This window comes from Dreissena polymorpha, chromosome 11 (assembly GCF_020536995.1).
Source record: "Dreissena polymorpha isolate Duluth1 chromosome 11, UMN_Dpol_1.0, whole genome shotgun sequence".
NCBI classification, from domain to species: domain Eukaryota; kingdom Metazoa; phylum Mollusca; class Bivalvia; order Myida; family Dreissenidae; genus Dreissena; species Dreissena polymorpha.
Genome location: NC_068365.1, coordinates 21,052,668 through 21,069,679, shown reverse-complemented (window position 1 = coordinate 21,069,679; position 17,012 = coordinate 21,052,668). Strand labels below are relative to the sequence as shown.

At 36.9% G+C, this 17,012-nt stretch overlaps 2 protein-coding genes across 2 annotated transcripts in view; one reads left to right on the top strand and one right to left on the bottom strand.

Annotated features, from left to right (window-relative positions):
• Positions 1–17,012, bottom strand: part of LOC127850296 (uncharacterized) — a 186,849-nt gene that overhangs the window by 161,112 nt on the left and 8,725 nt on the right. The window lies entirely within an intron of this gene.
• Positions 1–17,012, top strand: part of LOC127850291 (HIV Tat-specific factor 1 homolog) — a 20,451-nt gene extending 3,439 nt beyond the window's left edge. The window contains exons 3-11 of the mRNA XM_052383229.1: positions 929–1,030; positions 3,835–3,967; positions 7,010–7,261; positions 8,193–8,276; positions 9,987–10,105; positions 10,749–10,918; positions 11,332–11,428; positions 12,718–12,807; positions 16,210–17,012. Of these exons, the coding sequence (XP_052239189.1) occupies positions 929–1,030; positions 3,835–3,967; positions 7,010–7,261; positions 8,193–8,276; positions 9,987–10,105; positions 10,749–10,918; positions 11,332–11,428; positions 12,718–12,807; positions 16,210–16,881 (1,719 nt within the window). The 3' untranslated portion in view covers positions 16,882–17,012. The remainder of the gene's footprint in view (positions 1–928; positions 1,031–3,834; positions 3,968–7,009; positions 7,262–8,192; positions 8,277–9,986; positions 10,106–10,748; positions 10,919–11,331; positions 11,429–12,717; positions 12,808–16,209) is intronic.

Genomic DNA, 17,012 nt, shown 5'->3' with positions numbered 1-17,012 from the left:
CCCCCATGAAAAAGTACACTTTTTCCCCCTTTTTCAGCTAAAAATTTCCTCTTTTTTTTAAATTTTAACCTATATTGACAGCTGGTATCGTGCTACTAACCTTTGATTAAATGTATATTTATGTGAATCTCATTAAAATATAGCAATTTTAGGTGTTGAATGGTTGGTGAAAAGATCTAAAATTCCCATTTTCGCCCAAAACAACCCAAATTACCCCCTCTAAAGCTCCAGCCCCAATCCCCCAAAGTGTAGCAAGGGCCCTGCTTTATGAGGAACCGAATTCTGACCAACCTAAAAAATATCATGTAATCTGTTTAGTTTGCTGCAAATATAAAAAAATAAATAAGGCTTGAGATACCAAGATTCGAAAAGTACACAATAAATAGAGGATATTGGTTGGATTCGGTGGATTATCGATTTTAATTCAGTGATCATAGAAAATTTGTATTTTCTATGATCACTAGTGAATTAAAATCGATATTCCACATAATCCAACAAATTTTATTTTTATTTTATGTATTTTTTACCGTTTATATACATTGTTAAAGAGTTTAACTAAAGAATTTTGCTGGGATAATTACGTTATTTTGTCAAAAAAATGACGTCTTTCACAGTCAAACAGTGAAATTATCAGTTTTAATTCACTGATATTTATCTATAAACCACCGGAAAGCATAAAATAAAACAGTATTATGTTACTACAAGTATTAGAGCTTTAATATTTAATTGTTTGGTGATTCATGTTGTGGGATTGTACAAATTGTGATCCTATTATTTTTCATTGGGTCAAACCTGAGATATATATCATTTATATTTTAAACATTTGCGTTTTACATTTATATTCACTTAATTCTTCATTTCATTAGTGTATCAGTATACAAGTACTTGATTGTGTTGGAAATTAATGACGTTTTTAAAATATTCACAGATTGATACTGACTTCATTGCCCAATACCAAATGAATTATGGAGTCGCAGAGGAAGCTGGTGGAGAAACTGACAAGGAAAAACAAAACTATGAATATTATCAGGTACATTGTATAATAAACAGTGTATAAACCAAGTATCCAATCTAAAATTGGGTTATACAAAAACGTTTGTCTGAACATTATTGTGTATCTTAAGCACCTCGTTTTGAGTAAGGATTATAAGATTAGGGTATGGCAGACAGAGTCCAACAGATAATAACAATAACCTGAGTTTGCATTTACCAATCTAAATTATCTGTGTATTTGGGTTAGGGTTAAGGTTATGGTCAAGGTAAATCTTTTTAAAAATACAAAAATGGAAAGCTCAATAGCTTCAGTTCAGATTTACATATTGCCCAGAAACTTTGTGTTTAGGTAGTTTACATGCAGACTTATCTTGGGATTGTTTTTGGGGCAAGTTGGATTAAGGTCACTGTTTATAAAAACTGTTTCTGCATAATACTTTGAGTTTGGACGGAGGTTCTGAACTGAAATGTCTCACGGTAGCTTTTCATGCAAACCAAGCTTTTGAAGTATTAAGTCAAGGTCATGATTAAAAATAGAACAACTGATTCCTGCTCAATAACATGTGTTTTGATTTGTGTATTGTACTTTAGGTGTATGTGTTTGTAGTTGACATTTGAGGTTGCATTTGAAGACAGACAGTTTTAGGTTACTTTCATTTAAACTAACAATAAAAAACAATTTATGCTCAATAACTTAAATTTGAAAAAAAATTATGAGCTATTGTCATCACCTTGGCGTCAGCGTCCGGTTAAGTTTTGCGTTTAGGTCCACTTTTCTCATAAAGTATCGATGCTATTGCATTCAAACATGGTACACTTACTTACTATCATTAGGGGACTGGGCAGGCAAAGTTAGATAACTCTGGCGTATTTTGACAGAATTATGTGCCCTTTTTATACTTAGAAAATTGAAAATTTTGGTTAAGTTTTGTGTTTAGGTCCATTTTATTCCTTAAGTATCAAAGCTATTGCTTTCATACTTGCAACTTTTACTAACTATTATAAGGGGACTGTGCAAGCAAAGTTATGTAACTCTGACTGGCATTTTGACATAATTATGTGCCCTTTTTATACTTAGAAAATTGAATTTTTTTGTTAGGTTTTGTGTTTAGGTCCATTTTATTCCTTAAGTATCAAAGCTATTGCTTTCATACTTGCAACTTTTACTAACTATTATAAGGGGACTGTGCAAGCAAAGTTATGTAACTCTGACTGGCATTTTGACATAATTATGTGCCCTTTTTATACTTAGAAAATTGAAATTTTTTGTTAAGTTTTGTGTTAAGGTCCATTTTATTCCTTAAGTATCAAAGCTATTGCTTTCATACTTGCAACACTTACTAACTATCATATGGGGACTGTGCAGGCAAAGCTATGTAACTCTGACTGGCATTTTGACAGAATTATGTGCCCTTTTTATACTTAGAAAATTGAAAATTTGGTTAAGTTTTGTGTTAAGGTCCATTTAATTCCTAAAGTATCAAAGCTATTGCTTTCATACTTGCAACACTTACTAACTATCATAAGGGAACTGTGCAGGCAAAGTTATGTAACTCTGACTGGCATTTTGACAGAATTATGTGCCCTTTTTATACTTAGAAAATTGAAAATTTGGTTAAGTTTTGTGTTTAGGTCCATTTTATTCCTAAAGTATCAAAGCTATTGTTTTCATACTTGTAACACTTACTAACTATCATAAGGGAACTGTGCAGGCAAAGTTATGTAACTCTGACTGGCATTTTGACGTAATTATGGGCCCTTTATACTTAGAAAATTGGAAATTTGTTTAAGTTTTGTGTTTGGTCCACTTTACCCCTAAAGTATCATAGATATTACTTTCATACTTGGAACACTCGCAAACTATCATAAGGGGACAGTAAGTTGCATAACTCTGGTTGTCATTTTTACGGAATTATGGCCCTTTTTTGACTTAGTAACTTTGAATATATGGTTAAATTTTGTGTTTAGATCCACTTAACTTCTAAATTATCAAGGCTATTGCTTTCAAACTTCAAATTCTTTCATGCTATCATGAGGGTACTGTACCTGTCAAGTTGAATTTTTCCTTGACCTTTAAATGACCTTGACTCTCAAGGTCAAATTATTAAATTTTGCTAAAATTGTGGTGCTGTTGTTAATGTTTAAATAGCTTACATGCAGACATAGATAGGATTGCACTATAAAAGGAAATAAAAAATACACAAATTCGTTGAATTGATATCCCTGGCAAAATTAAGTTTGTTTATATATGGGTGCAAATCCATGATATATGGTATGATGAAAAAATATATTAATGTGTTTTTATGCACTGCAATTCTTCTCGTTGATATATATAGGCCCATGCAGTTTCAAATTGAAATCTTGAAGCATATCTGAGATAAAGCCTTAAAATTAACCCAAAACAAAAACAACAAATGGCAATAACTCTAATTTAAGGAACTGTAGGGTTTATGTGCACGGCACTTCTCATTATTGATATCAATACACCCATCAAGTTTCATGTTGAAGTCTTGTTATGACAGTTCATTTGCATCTGATACATATCCCTGAAAAGATACATCTTAAAAAAAACACGGCAGTAACTCTTATTTAAGAAAGTGTAGGGTTATGGCTCATGTGCATGGCACTTTTCCTCATTAATATCTATACGCCCATGAAGTGATATATTATATAGTTTCTGAAATATAGCCATGAAAAGTTTTGTAACAGACAGACAGACTGACGGACAGATGGATGGACGATGGACAAAGCCAATTCTATATCCTTCCCCCTTTGGCGGGGGGGATGAAAATAAAATGGCATACAATGTTACATGACTGCATGCCATATTATCTCCCACAGAATTACTATGCTGCGGCCATGCGGGAGGAGCAGCTATTGTCATGGAAACCAAAGGAATCTGCCGAGGATGAGAGCCATGAGGAGACTGTGCAGAAGCTGGAGCATCTAGAGAACACCTGGCAGGCAGGGGGAGGTAAACTGAACATCTGGCAGGCAGGGGGGGAGGTAAACTGAACATCTGGCAGGCAGGGGGAGGTAAACTGAACATATGGCAGGCAGGGGGAGGTAAACTAAACATCTAGCAGTTAGGGGGAGGTAAACTGAACATCTGGCAGGCAGAGGGAGGTAAAGTGAATATCTGGCAGGCAGGAGGAGGTAAACTGAACATCTGGCAGGCAGCAGGAGGTAAACTCAACATCTGGCAGGCAGGGGGAGGTAAACTCAACATCTGGCAGGCAGGGGGAGGTAAACTCAACATCTGGCAGGCAGGGGGAGGTAAAGTGAATATCTGGTAGGCAGGAGGAGGTAAACTGAACATCTGGCAGGCAGGAGGAGGTAAACTCAACATCTGGCAGGCAGGGGGAGGTAAACTGAACATCTGGCAGGCAGGGGGAGGTAAACTGAACATCTAGCAGGTATGGCAAGGTATACTGAACACCTGGCGAGCAGGGCAAGGTAAACTGAACACCTGGCAGACAGGGCAAGGTAAACTGAACACCTGGCAGGCAGGGCAAGATATACTGAACACCTGGCAGACAGGGCAAGGTATACTGAACACCTGGCAGACAGGGCAAGGTATACTGAACACCTGGCAAGGTATACTTAACACCTGGCAGACAGAGAGAGGTTAACTGAACATCTGGCAGGCAGGGGGAGGTAAACTGAACATCTGGCAGGCAGGGGGAGGTATACTGAACAACTGGCTAGTAAGACAAGGTATACTGAACACCTGGCAAGCAGGGCAAGGTATACTGAACACCTGGCATGCAGGGCAAGGTATACTGAACACCTGGCGAGCAGGGCAATGTATACTGAACACCTGACGAGCAGGGCAAGGTAAACCAGGGCCCTCAATCCATTTTAGGGGAAGCAGGTCGCTACTCATAGCAGGGGGAATTTTCGCGGCGTTTTCCCTTTTGGGGGGATTTTTTACTTACTATCTAATTATTACATTTGTACATGTTTGCACTATATTCATTGCTTATTTCATAATTTAGTATGTTTGACAAAATTAAATTAAAATAGAATTGAGATATAATAATCATGAGACATCTATCTATATAAAAAAAAAATTTTTTTTTTTTTTTTTTTTAGGGGGAATTTTTCCCCCCAAAAGGGGAAAAATGTATACTTTTCAGGGGGGGGGGAATGCGGCCGAATTTCGGCCGTGGATTTGACAGATTGAGGGCCCTGTAAACTGAACACCTGGCAGGCAGGGCAAGATAAACTGTACACCTGGCAGACAGGGTAAGGTATACTGAACACCTGGCAAGCAGGGCATGGTATACTTAACACCTGGCAGACAGGGGGAGGTAAACTGAACATCTGGCAGGCAGGGGGAGGAAAACTGAACATCTGGCAGGTAGGTGGGAGGTATACTGAATACCTGGCTAGTAGGGCAAGGTATACTGAACACCTGGCGAGCAGGGCAAGGTAAACTGAACACCTGACAGGCAGGTCAAGGTATACTGAACACCTGGCGAGCAGGGCAATGTTTACTGAACACCTGGTGAGCAGGGCAAGGTATACTGACCACCTGGCAGAAAGGGAAAGTTACATTGAACACCTGGCAGGCAGGGAAAGTTAAACTGAACACCTGGCAGACAGGGCAAGATATACTGAACACCTGGCAAGCAGGGCAAGGTATACTGAACACCTGGCAGACAGGGGGAGGTAAACTGAACATCTGGAAGGCAGGGGGAGGTAAACTGAACATCTGGCAGGCAGGGCAAGGTATACTGAACACCTGGCCAACAGTGCAAGGTATACTGAACACCTGTCAAGCAACGCAAGGTATACTGAACACCTGGCAGACAGGGCAAGGTATACTGAACACCTGGCAGGCTGGGCAAGGTAAACTGAGCACCTGGCTGGCAGGGCAATGTATACTGAACACCTGGCAGGGAGTTTTCTAAAGAGAAATCCGTTTACGCAGAAAGTGCTGAGGCTAATCGTGGACGACACTTTATGGACATTCATTAAGCCAGGTTTTACAAGACCGCAGCAAACTCATATTTTGTTAACTCTTGAAGTATAGAAGGGCTGGCTTGGAGTCTTAAACATTCTTAGGATTATTTTAAGAGTAACTTGATGAAGTAAATTCATATTTATGCCTCCTGTTTCATTATAAAGGGATCAGTGCGTCTGTATGTCTGCCCATAGACACATACTTGTGCGAATGCTTTCTCCTACAATTTACCTACAACATTTAAACTTGCAAGCATTCTATCTTTTGCTATGAATTTGTACATGTGCATCACTGTTTCAGATTGGAATGGCCCTTTAGCTTTTGGCCAATAAAATTTGAAAATGCCAGAAGAAATTCAGTGCGCCTTTTGGGCCAACAATTAAACCGTTTGTCAGGCACTGTGACCGGTTTATTTCTGTAGAAATATGTATAGTCTTTTTAACGATCAAATCTACGGGTATTTTGTTTTTCTTCTTCACTACTAATGGTCAGGTTTACACATACAGACGCTTATTAAACATAGAGATGCTTTCTAATCATACAGACGCTCAGGAAGTAATGTTCATAATACTTTGCCTTTTATCATTCACTTATTTAACTTCAATGGAGTTCTCTAAATATCGGTTAAAAATTCTTGCGTAAAATAGCGGACAATTGTGTTTATGAAATTCTTAAACACATTTATTGTCCATATTGACTATATTTTGGTTTAAAAAAATAGAAATTGTATTTATACTGGATAATGGGGTAATGAAAAGAATTGGAACACATATGTATCTAGCGATCAACACGTATTGTAGAGTTATATTTATGTTAGTATTGTATGGTAGGTTCTGGTTGAGATGTTAAAAAATGGCCACTTAGTTTTTATTAACATATTTTTTATAATGCCAACTTGATGAATATTTTGACATTAGATGTTTGGGTTTATCTTTGTTACAAGCTCTAGTTTTAAACTGATGAGTTTCTGTGGAGTTTTGATGTTTTTGTTGACAAAGAAAAGTTTTTTAATTCAAAATTAGAGTAAGTTTTATATGTTGGATTTAGATGAGTCCGAAGAAGAAATGTTGAAATACACAGATGAACAAAAGAAACAGTATAACGAGTACTGGTCATACTATTACGGCTCCGACTACCATGATTATTATGCTGACTGCATGGCCCAGTATGAGGCAGGGGCCAAAGGGGGAGGAGTCAACACTGAAATGGATGGAGTCATTCAAGAGACAAGCAGCACTCAAGATGATGCTGACAAGAAGAAGAAGGCTAAGAAGAAAAGACCACCACCCAGAGATGAGGGTATGAGGACTAATTTTGTTAAGCTCACCTGAGCACAATATGTCCATGGTGAGCTTTTGTGTTAAACTTTTTACTGTCTTTTGTCCTCCAAACATGCATTGTCAATATTTGCTAAGTGAAAACTCCAGAGGCCATACTTATTGCCCAATCTTCATGAAACTTGGTCAGAACATTTGTCCTTGTGACATTTGGGTCCAGTTTGTAACTGGTCACGTGGGATTCTGTATTGTTATAATTACTTTGGCATTTAATGAGATTGTACCCGCTGGGCTTTTGCATCAGTGTCGCCATTTTTTAATCGTTTAATTTTTAAGTTAAAAACTAAGTTGCTTGATCAAATAACAGAAACAGCTTTTGACACTCTAGAGGCAACATTTGTAGCCCAATCTTCATGAAACTTTGTCAGAGAATTTGTCAAAATTATTCTTGTTTGAAACTGGTAACAATTGCTAAAAACGTAGGTAACTTAATGAAATTTAAGAAAAAACTTGTGAACACTTTAAAGGACACATTAATTTCCCAATATTTTTAAAAATTGGTCAGAACATTTGATGGAGTGATATATCGTCAAGTTAGAACCTGATTCATTTGAGGTAAAATTAAAAACTAGGTTATTAAATAGAATTTTTGACTCGTAACATTTTTTCAAATAGTTCTAGGCAGAGTTTGAAACTGGGTCACATGGGGTTCAACATATGTAACTAGGTCAAATGAAAGAAAAAGCTTGTGAACGCTCTACAGGCCACATTAATTGCCCAATCTATATGAAACTTAGTCAAAATATTTTATATATATATATACATCCCGATGTTAACTTGACTGAGCTCACAACTGGGCAGCTCATTTTGAGAGGAAAGACACTCAGAAACTAAATGTGTGTATGCTTTAGTTAGCCATTAATCTTTTCATCATTTGTGTTTTCTCTGCCCAGGTTGGTTTGACGTCAATGATGAACACAATACAAATGTCTATGTATCAGGATTGCCGTTCGACATCACACAGGAAGAGTTCAAGGGTAGGATATTAGCTTTGTAGACTATTGTTTTTGTTCTCTTAACAGAACACTTTGCTTCAAGTTATCCTACAGTTTAAATACTTTGTATATGAAACTTTACAATATAATGTTAAGTGTGGTTACTTAACAATATAACAATATATGTGTGAACTTAATAATGTAACGATATGTATGTATTCTTAACAATATAATGATATATGTGAATGTTTAACAATATAAGTATATGTGTATACATAAAAAAGTAAGGATATATGTGTATACTTAACAATTTAAAGATAGGTGTGTATACTTAGCAATAATCATATAACAATGTATGTCTATACCTACCAAAGAAACAATATATTTGAATGGTTAATATTAAAACAATATAGGTATATATTGATAGTTTTGCATGAAGACATTACTCTTGTACCATACAAACACAATTTGTCTCATTATTTGTTTTTCGGTCCAAGTTAATATTACTCAAAAAGTCAAGTGGAAGTTTTACATATAATTACTTTGTATAACCCTTTGCCTTGCAAAACATCCATCAGACAATTTTTATTATGGATTTAGTGGTTAAATTCCTGGACTATTTGTTTTACATCTGATTTTTCTAGGTTATAAATATTTGTAAACACATTAAGACGGTTGAAATTTCCCAACTAAAATATAGCTTGTTTAAGACATACATGCTATATCACATTCACTATATTTACACTTGCATATTGTAACATAGATCTACACATTCTGCTCAACATGAAACATGTAACAGTTTGAAACACAGAAATCATATGCTTACATTGTGTTTATATTTTAGAGGCATTCTGGAAAATCTGGGCTTTATCCATGTGCATAAAGTGTTGTCCCAGATAAACCTGTGAAGTCTGCTCAGGCTGATTCGGAACAACACTTAGCGCTTTTGAATTATTTTTATGCCCCCGGATCGAATGATCGGGGGTTAATTGTTTTTGGCCTGTCTGTCTGTCTGTCATTCTGTCTGTTATTCTGTCTGTCATTTTGTCCCAAAACTTTAACCTAAAACTTTAACCTTGGTTAAAGTTTTGCAATATTGAATAACTTTTGCAATATTGAAGATAGCAACTTGATAGTTGGCATGCATTTGTATCTCAAGGAGCTTCACATTTTGAGTGGTGAAAGGTCAAGGTAATCCTTCAAAGTCAAAGGTCAAATTTATGGCTTCAAAGTGGTGCAATAGGGGGCATTGTGTTTCTGACAAACACATCTCTTGTTTTTTTGACGTTTCCAAACATGCCACATTTGTTTGTTATTTTTCTTGTTTAGTAAAAATACAATGGGATAAATAGAATACTAGGATTTATTGAATAGAGAGAAGTTTATGTTGCTCCTGGCATTCTAAGCATCGCAGTATAAACTTCTCTCTATTCAACGCTAACCTAGTATTCTCTATGTACATCGAACACACTGTCATTGAAACATGCTTTCTTGTAATACTCTCTTGTTAATATGAGCTTCATTCTGTGGAAACTGGTGGGGGGGGGGAGGTTTGTGCATGTCTGCACAGGCTGACCAGAGACAACACTTTCCACCCGAAATGGATTTAGGCAGAAAGTGTTGCCTCTGATTAGCCTGTTGGCACTGTAAAGGCTAATCTGGCATGACACTTTACGCTCATACATTGATCCCAGTGTCCCCAGAATGTGGCTAATTGTAAATCACCATGCTTTATTTGCCTGTCACATCCAGAAATGATGACCAAGTACGGCTTGGTTATGTACGACCCCCGCAGCAAACAGCCGAAACTGAAGCTATACCTTGATGAGAACGGACAGCCCAAGGGAGATGGCCGCTGTTGCTTCATTAAGGTCAATAAGTTTAAACCTATTTATATAAGCTGGATTGCATCAAAGGCATATGGCTGATTGAAAGGCTATTGAGTCCAATTCCTGGGTAGAACCTATGACCTCCCGGTCGCTAGGCAGTCATCAAATACACTATGTCATGGCGACCTCAAATAATTATTTATAATTTGGTTAATCAAAGCAGGTTTATCCATGTCCTTACAAGATGGTAAAATAGTAGCTGTGATTAAAACTTACCTCTTTTTTTCATGGTAAAATCATGTTTATCTGTATTTGTATCATATTGTGATATGCGTGTCAATAGAACGTTAAAAATATCTTGCTTCAGGATTATTTTTGTAATTCTTTCGTCAATTGAAAACCATTTGTTTTACAACAATGGTGATTGTCTAGTAATAATTCAAAGTACATGTAACAATGTGAAATTTACACAGTTTGCACGGGCTGAACAAGGACGACACTGTCCGCTTTTCTGTAAATTTTCTTGTACAGGAAGTCTATTCCAAGCGAAAAAATAGTCAAGGCAGAAAGTCTTGTCCCTGATCAGCCTGTGCTGGCTGAACAATTAACTATTATCGCACACGCATTAAGCCCTATTTTCTCAGAACAAGGCTCATACCTCTCAACCCTATTGAAATACTTACAGAAAGAGTCCGTGGATCTCATACTGAACCTGCTTGACGGGGCCGACTATAGGGGCCACACAATAGCAGTGCAGAGGGCCCAGTTCACCATGAAGGGGAACTATGACCCCACAAAGAAAAAGAAGAAACTGTCCAACAGGGAGAAGAACAAGTTGAAAGAAAGACAGGCAAAGTATGTGACTTATTGGTGTCGATATGCTCTGAATTTTTACTACAGCTTAATACCTTATATAATATTTACAAACAGGAAATAACACTTAAAATTGTACAGTTTTGGCAATTGTATATATTTTCTGCATTTTGTACTTGTGTATTTTTCAGATTAGCCTGTGCAATGCGCACAGGCAAATCAGGGATCAACTTTTTCCTCTAGACCCGGCTTTCCTTTAAAAGAGACTTTCTTTTAAGGATCAATTCCATAAAAGTGGGAAGTGTTGTCCCTGATAAGACTGCACAGGCTAATCTGGAAAGACACTTTACGTACATGCATTATATATTATTTCCAGAACCGGGCTCATTTATATGTTAGCTGTGTTCAATCCCTTTCAATTATTGTGATTATGATTCTAATACATAATCTTTCAGATTGTTTGACTGGCGCCCAGACAAGCCTCGAGGGGCAAGAGAGAAGCATGAAAAGGTGGTCATACTGAAGAATGTCTTTGACCCCAGCCAGTTTGAGGTAGGTCACCAGTAACTAGGCTAGGAAAGCATGTTTAAACAAGAAACGTGTTTGTCAGAAACACTATGTCCCCTTCTGCGCTGCTTTGATTTAGTTTTTTTGACCTTTGACCTTGAAGGATGACCTTGACCTTTCACCACTCAAAATGTGCAGCTCCATGAGATACATATGCATGCCAAATATCAAGTTGCTATCTTCAATATTGCAAAAGTACTTGCAAATGTTAAAGTTGGCGCAAACCAACAGACCAACCAACCAACAGACAGGGCAAAAACAATATGTCCCCCACTATAGGGGTGGGGGACATAAAAAATAATGAGCCTTTTTCAAGGAAAACTTGGCTTACTGTTTGTGGGTAAATTGCCAGCCAAGATTAGCCAGTGCAGACACTTATCTGAATTTCCGGTGCGTACTGCAAAGGCAAATTAGGGATGAAACTACAGGCAAATGCATGAAGCAAAGTTTTCCAGAATGCAACTCATAGATTTTTCATGAAATGAAAAATAACATTTGCAGACTGTTAAGAGAAATGGGCTAATTAAACAATGCTTAAGATTAGAATTATTCAGTTCAATTATAAACCTATTTTCATAAAAAGTAGATCTTCTCTAAATGTGTCTGTAAAGAAAAAGAGGAAAAAAAGGAAATCCTTTTCTAGTTGGTTTGAGTCTTGGAAATAAAACCACAACTGGTGTTTTTATTTTTCATATTAAAATTGTGAGCAACAAATAGAGGATATTTGTTCATGTCAGTGTAAGATCGTTTGTTATTTCACGATAGATCAAATATTTTCACGAGTGGCGCAGCCACGAGTGAAAATATTATTTTTCTATGATCATGAGTGAAATAACAATCTTACACTGACATGAACAAATTTTCTGTTTCTTTTATTCCCCTTTTTCAAGAAAATAATTAACAGCTGTTTCCGTTTCGCTGAAAAGTTACCCTTTCTCCCCTGGCTTTCCTCGATACATTTCAATACACATCATTAGTGTTTGCATCATCCTCCGCCGAAAGAAAAAGTCCAATATTTGATGGTTTACAAGTAAACAAAGCTAAAAGGTTTTAACATTTTAAGGATCTTGCTTAAAATAAGCAAACAAAGATTTCTAAGATTAGAGAAAATAGAAAAATGTGTTTTGTGTCATTGTAATTTCTAAATACATGTTCATGTCTACTTCGAATTTTTATATGGCGATTGTCAGAAGAAAAAAATCGATAAGCTGATAAACAATACTGACTAATACTGTATATCTAAAATTGCAAACTGTGCTGTTTGTTGACTGCAGGATGACCCAGTGAAGATCCAGACCCTGAAATCAAACATCCAGACCGAGTGTGGGAAGTACGGAGACGTGAAGAAAGTGGTCGTGTATGATGTAAGTACTCGATAATAGCGTGTTGAAATTATTTAACTGAATATAGGTGCATCTTTAACAATGTAGTGCCATGTTTTTAATGCCCGGGGTGGAGTGGCATATAGCAGTCACACTGTCCGTCTGTCTGCATTCCGTTTTCTGGAAGTTTTTTTATGCAAGGCTTTTGATATTGAGCTGATTTTTTGGTATGTAAATCAACCTACATGACCTACAGATGAAGCGTAAAATTCCTTCAAGTCTGTTAATTTTTGACGAAGATACAGGCCTTTTACTGATTTAAATTTTTGTCAAGGAAAGTAGTTAGCTTTAAAGGGAGGTAATTTTATTTATCAGTTGGCAGCTACAAGATCTATTTTTGACATGCAAAGTAATATTTTTATGCCCCTGAAGGAGGGCATATAGTGATCGGCCCGTCCGTCTGTCTGTCTTTCCGTCACACTTTGCATTTAGGTTTCGCATTTAGGTTTCGAAAAATGCTCATAACTCCCTTCACATAGCAACTTGATATTTGGAATGCATGTGTATCTCATGGAGCCTCTAATTTTAAGTGGTGAAAGGTCAAGGTCATCCTTAAAGGTCAAAGGTAAAAAAACAGGTATCAAAGCAGCGCAGAAGGGGGCATTGTGTTTCTGACAAACACATCTCTTGTTTTAGGGATATAATCCAAGGTAGAAGCTTCTATAAATAGAAAGTAAAAGGCATAGAGATTTTAGACAAAAGTCGAAATAGAAATTTTCAGGATGTTTTTTATGCAACGCTTTCAGATATTGAGCTGATTTTTAGTTTGTCAATCTACCTACATAAGCTACAGATGAAGTGTGAAATTCATTCCAGACTGTTGATTTTATGCAAAGTTATGGGCCTTAGACTTGGCTTTGTGCTTTCAGATAATGAGCTGATTTTTGGTATGTTTGTCTACCTACATTACCTACAGATGAAGCGTGAAATTTCTTCTGCTCCATTGATTTTTGGCAAAGTTATGGGCTGGGACCTTCTCATTTTCTGTGTAGTAATTTGTTTACCCCTACCGGTTTCACGGGAGGGTACTTATGGTTTGCGCTCTGTGTATCCATCAGTCCGTCAGTCTGTCACACTTTTCTGGATCCTGCAATAACTTGAAAAGTTCTACATATTTTTTCATGAAACTTGAAACATGGACAGATGGCAATATGAAGATTATGCAAGTCATTTAATTTAGTCCCTACGTAAAGAATTCTGGTTGCTTTGGCAATAATTAGACTAGAAATACTGCTGAAAATTGTGGATCCTGCACACTTTTCTGGATCCTGCATGAAACTTGAAACATGGATAGATGGCAATATGGACATTATGCGCGTCATTTCATTATCTTCCTACATCAAAAAATTTGGTTGCTATGGCAACAAATAAAAAATATATATTTCTGACAATGGTGGAGTCGGTAGGGGACATATATTGCTTGGCCATAGTCTTGTTCTGGATGTTGTTTAGGGAAACACTTTCAGATATTGAGCTGATTTTTGGTATGTGAGTCACTTCATTACCTTCAAATGAAGTGTGAAATTAATTTCCGTCAAATGATTTTTTTGCGAAGTAATGGGCTTTGGACTTCGAAATTTTCTCTATAATAACCGTTTTCCAGAAGTTTTTTTTGCAATGCTTTCAAATATTGAGCTTACCTACATGATTTACAGATGAAGTTGGAAATTCATTCCAATTAATTAATTTTTGGCTAAGTAATGGGCCTTGGAGCCATTATCTGTGTTATAACCTTTCTGGAGGTTTTTATGCAAAACTTTCAGATATTGAGCTAATTTTGGGTATTTTAGACTAGTCTACCTACATGACTTGAAGTGTGAGTTTCAGTTTAGTCCATTGAATTTTGGCTAAGTTATGGGCCTTGTTTTCTCTGAATTAGCTGCTGTAGGGGGCCTTTGTGTTACACAAACACAGCTCTTGTTTAGTTTGTATTGGTGATCATATCAAAATGAAAAAATGAAACTCAATGAAATGGAAGTAAAAATGGAAGTTATTTTTTGTTGCCCTCTGCTATTTTTTTATTTAATATATTTTAATGGAATTTCAAGGTCAGACTTTGAGGTCTAAAGTTTAATTTTGCCATAAAGTGCTTGTCCAGACTGTTACGTTTTCTTTCAAAATGCAGTTAAAAAAGTTTTCTACAAATGACTATATGAAAAAATGCATCATATTAGTTGTAACAGGTGTCTTTCTACTTCAAAGGTGAAGGTCACAGTTAGATTCCAAAAGTCATAATAAATAAAAGAAACAGCTTGTTTGGTCTGTGATGTTTTCATTCATTATGCAATTTTATAATAACTTACGACACATTTCCAACATGAGTCCTGTGTAACATCGTTTTTTTTCTACCTCAAAGGTCAGGGTCACAGTTAAGGTTAAAGGTAACATTTGTAAGATAACACATCTTTTCCAAACTATAAAGTCATCATTCATCATGCAAATTAAAAAAATAAATGTGTCATGTGTAATTACCCTCTACAAACCCCAAAGGTTAAGGTCACATTTTAAGGTAAAATGTACCATTGGCCTGAAAACAGTTTACCCAGGCTTTAACGTTCTCATTCATCATGCAATTAAAAACTTGTGTACCTCAAATGTTCATTATGTGAATATGACTGTTTCCAATCCCAAAGGTCAAGGGCAGACTTCCTGTAAGACTATCAGAGGTCAAATCTAAGCATAATACTGTGGGTACACAGCGCAAATGTATCATTCATCACACAATGTAGCGCATTTCAAATGATTCCCATAGGAAGATGTGCTGTTGAATAACTACAGGCTTGATTGAGATTGTGCTTGACATGTAGGCTTCTTGTTTATGTGTAATGTTGTGTTGTTTATATTGTAATGTTGGTCAACTGCCTTAAAAAAAAGTTCAGGGAGGTTAACAATATTTTTCTCTTGATAATGTCTCTGAATTTTATTTTTCTTATATTTTATTTGTGTAATGATACAAATTTTATACTCTTAGTTTCATTTAAATACATCCCATTTCAAGACATGTTCTTTGAATATAAATGACAGGGCTGTGTCTGATAAACCTTTTCTGGCATGTGAAGCAAATGTTTACAAGACAAGACAAGAGTTTCCTTCTTTACAATCTTTGAAGTTATTTAGAAGTTGGAAAATATCAAAATGCGGGTTTGATTTTGTTAAATGTACTGTCTATAATCTTACATAAAACTGCTCAATGTTACATGGCGTAGTGGATATATTGTCCGCAAACGTGAGTTCCAGGTTTCGATCCCCACTTTGGAAGAGTTATTTAGAGCCCCAAAATACACCAAGTACTGTTTCTACCCAGCAAATGGACTAGAGACAGTTTCAAGAAGCCTTTGGAAGTCAATGAAATTGAGCTAATAAATACAGTTTTACTGTTTCCAGAGACACGAGGATGGTGTGGTCCAGGTGCACTTTTCGGAAGCAGAGGAGGCTGACATGTGTGTGGAGTACATGAACCAGCGCTTCCTGGCGCTGCGGCGCCTCCTGGCTGCCACCTGGGACGGCAAGACCAAGTACGAGGTGCTCGAGTCTGAGGCTGAGAGGGAGGAGAGGATAAAGAAGTGGGCAGAGTTTCTGGAGACGGGTGGGGAGGGCGGAGTTAAAGGGGCAGCTGGGAATGGTGCCGTTGGGGGCAAAGTTACTGGGGTTACTGAATCAGGCAGTAGTTCAACTAATGTTGGTGATGGTGTTAATAAACACTCGGAAGGAGATGGTACTGTTTCTAGTGGGAATGGAGTGTCTTTGGATGCTGAAAACAGTGCAAGTGCTGATGCTTTACCAGAAACTGATGGTGGTGCTTCTACTGCCACTGGTTCTGATGATTACATCACCTCTACAGGAACAGATACTGATATGATTATCAGTGCTGAAACTGCACTAGATGTGGGTGGTTCGGCTGAGGTTGAAGTTGATTTACAGAGTGAAGCTCTAGACTCTATGTCTGATAGAGATGCAAACGCAGGGGATCAAGAGAATGATATGGATCAGGTGACTAGTACAACGGCAAACCTGGATGATTACAATAGCAGTGAGAATGTGGAAAACAGCACATAAAATCTTAAATGTGTTGTTTGGAATTCTATTGAGAGCTTCAGTACCTGACAATGAAATTTCACGTTATGCAGTGTGTTTAATGATAATACTTGCTATGTTTTGGAAGTAAAAGAATTATTGAATGATGAGAA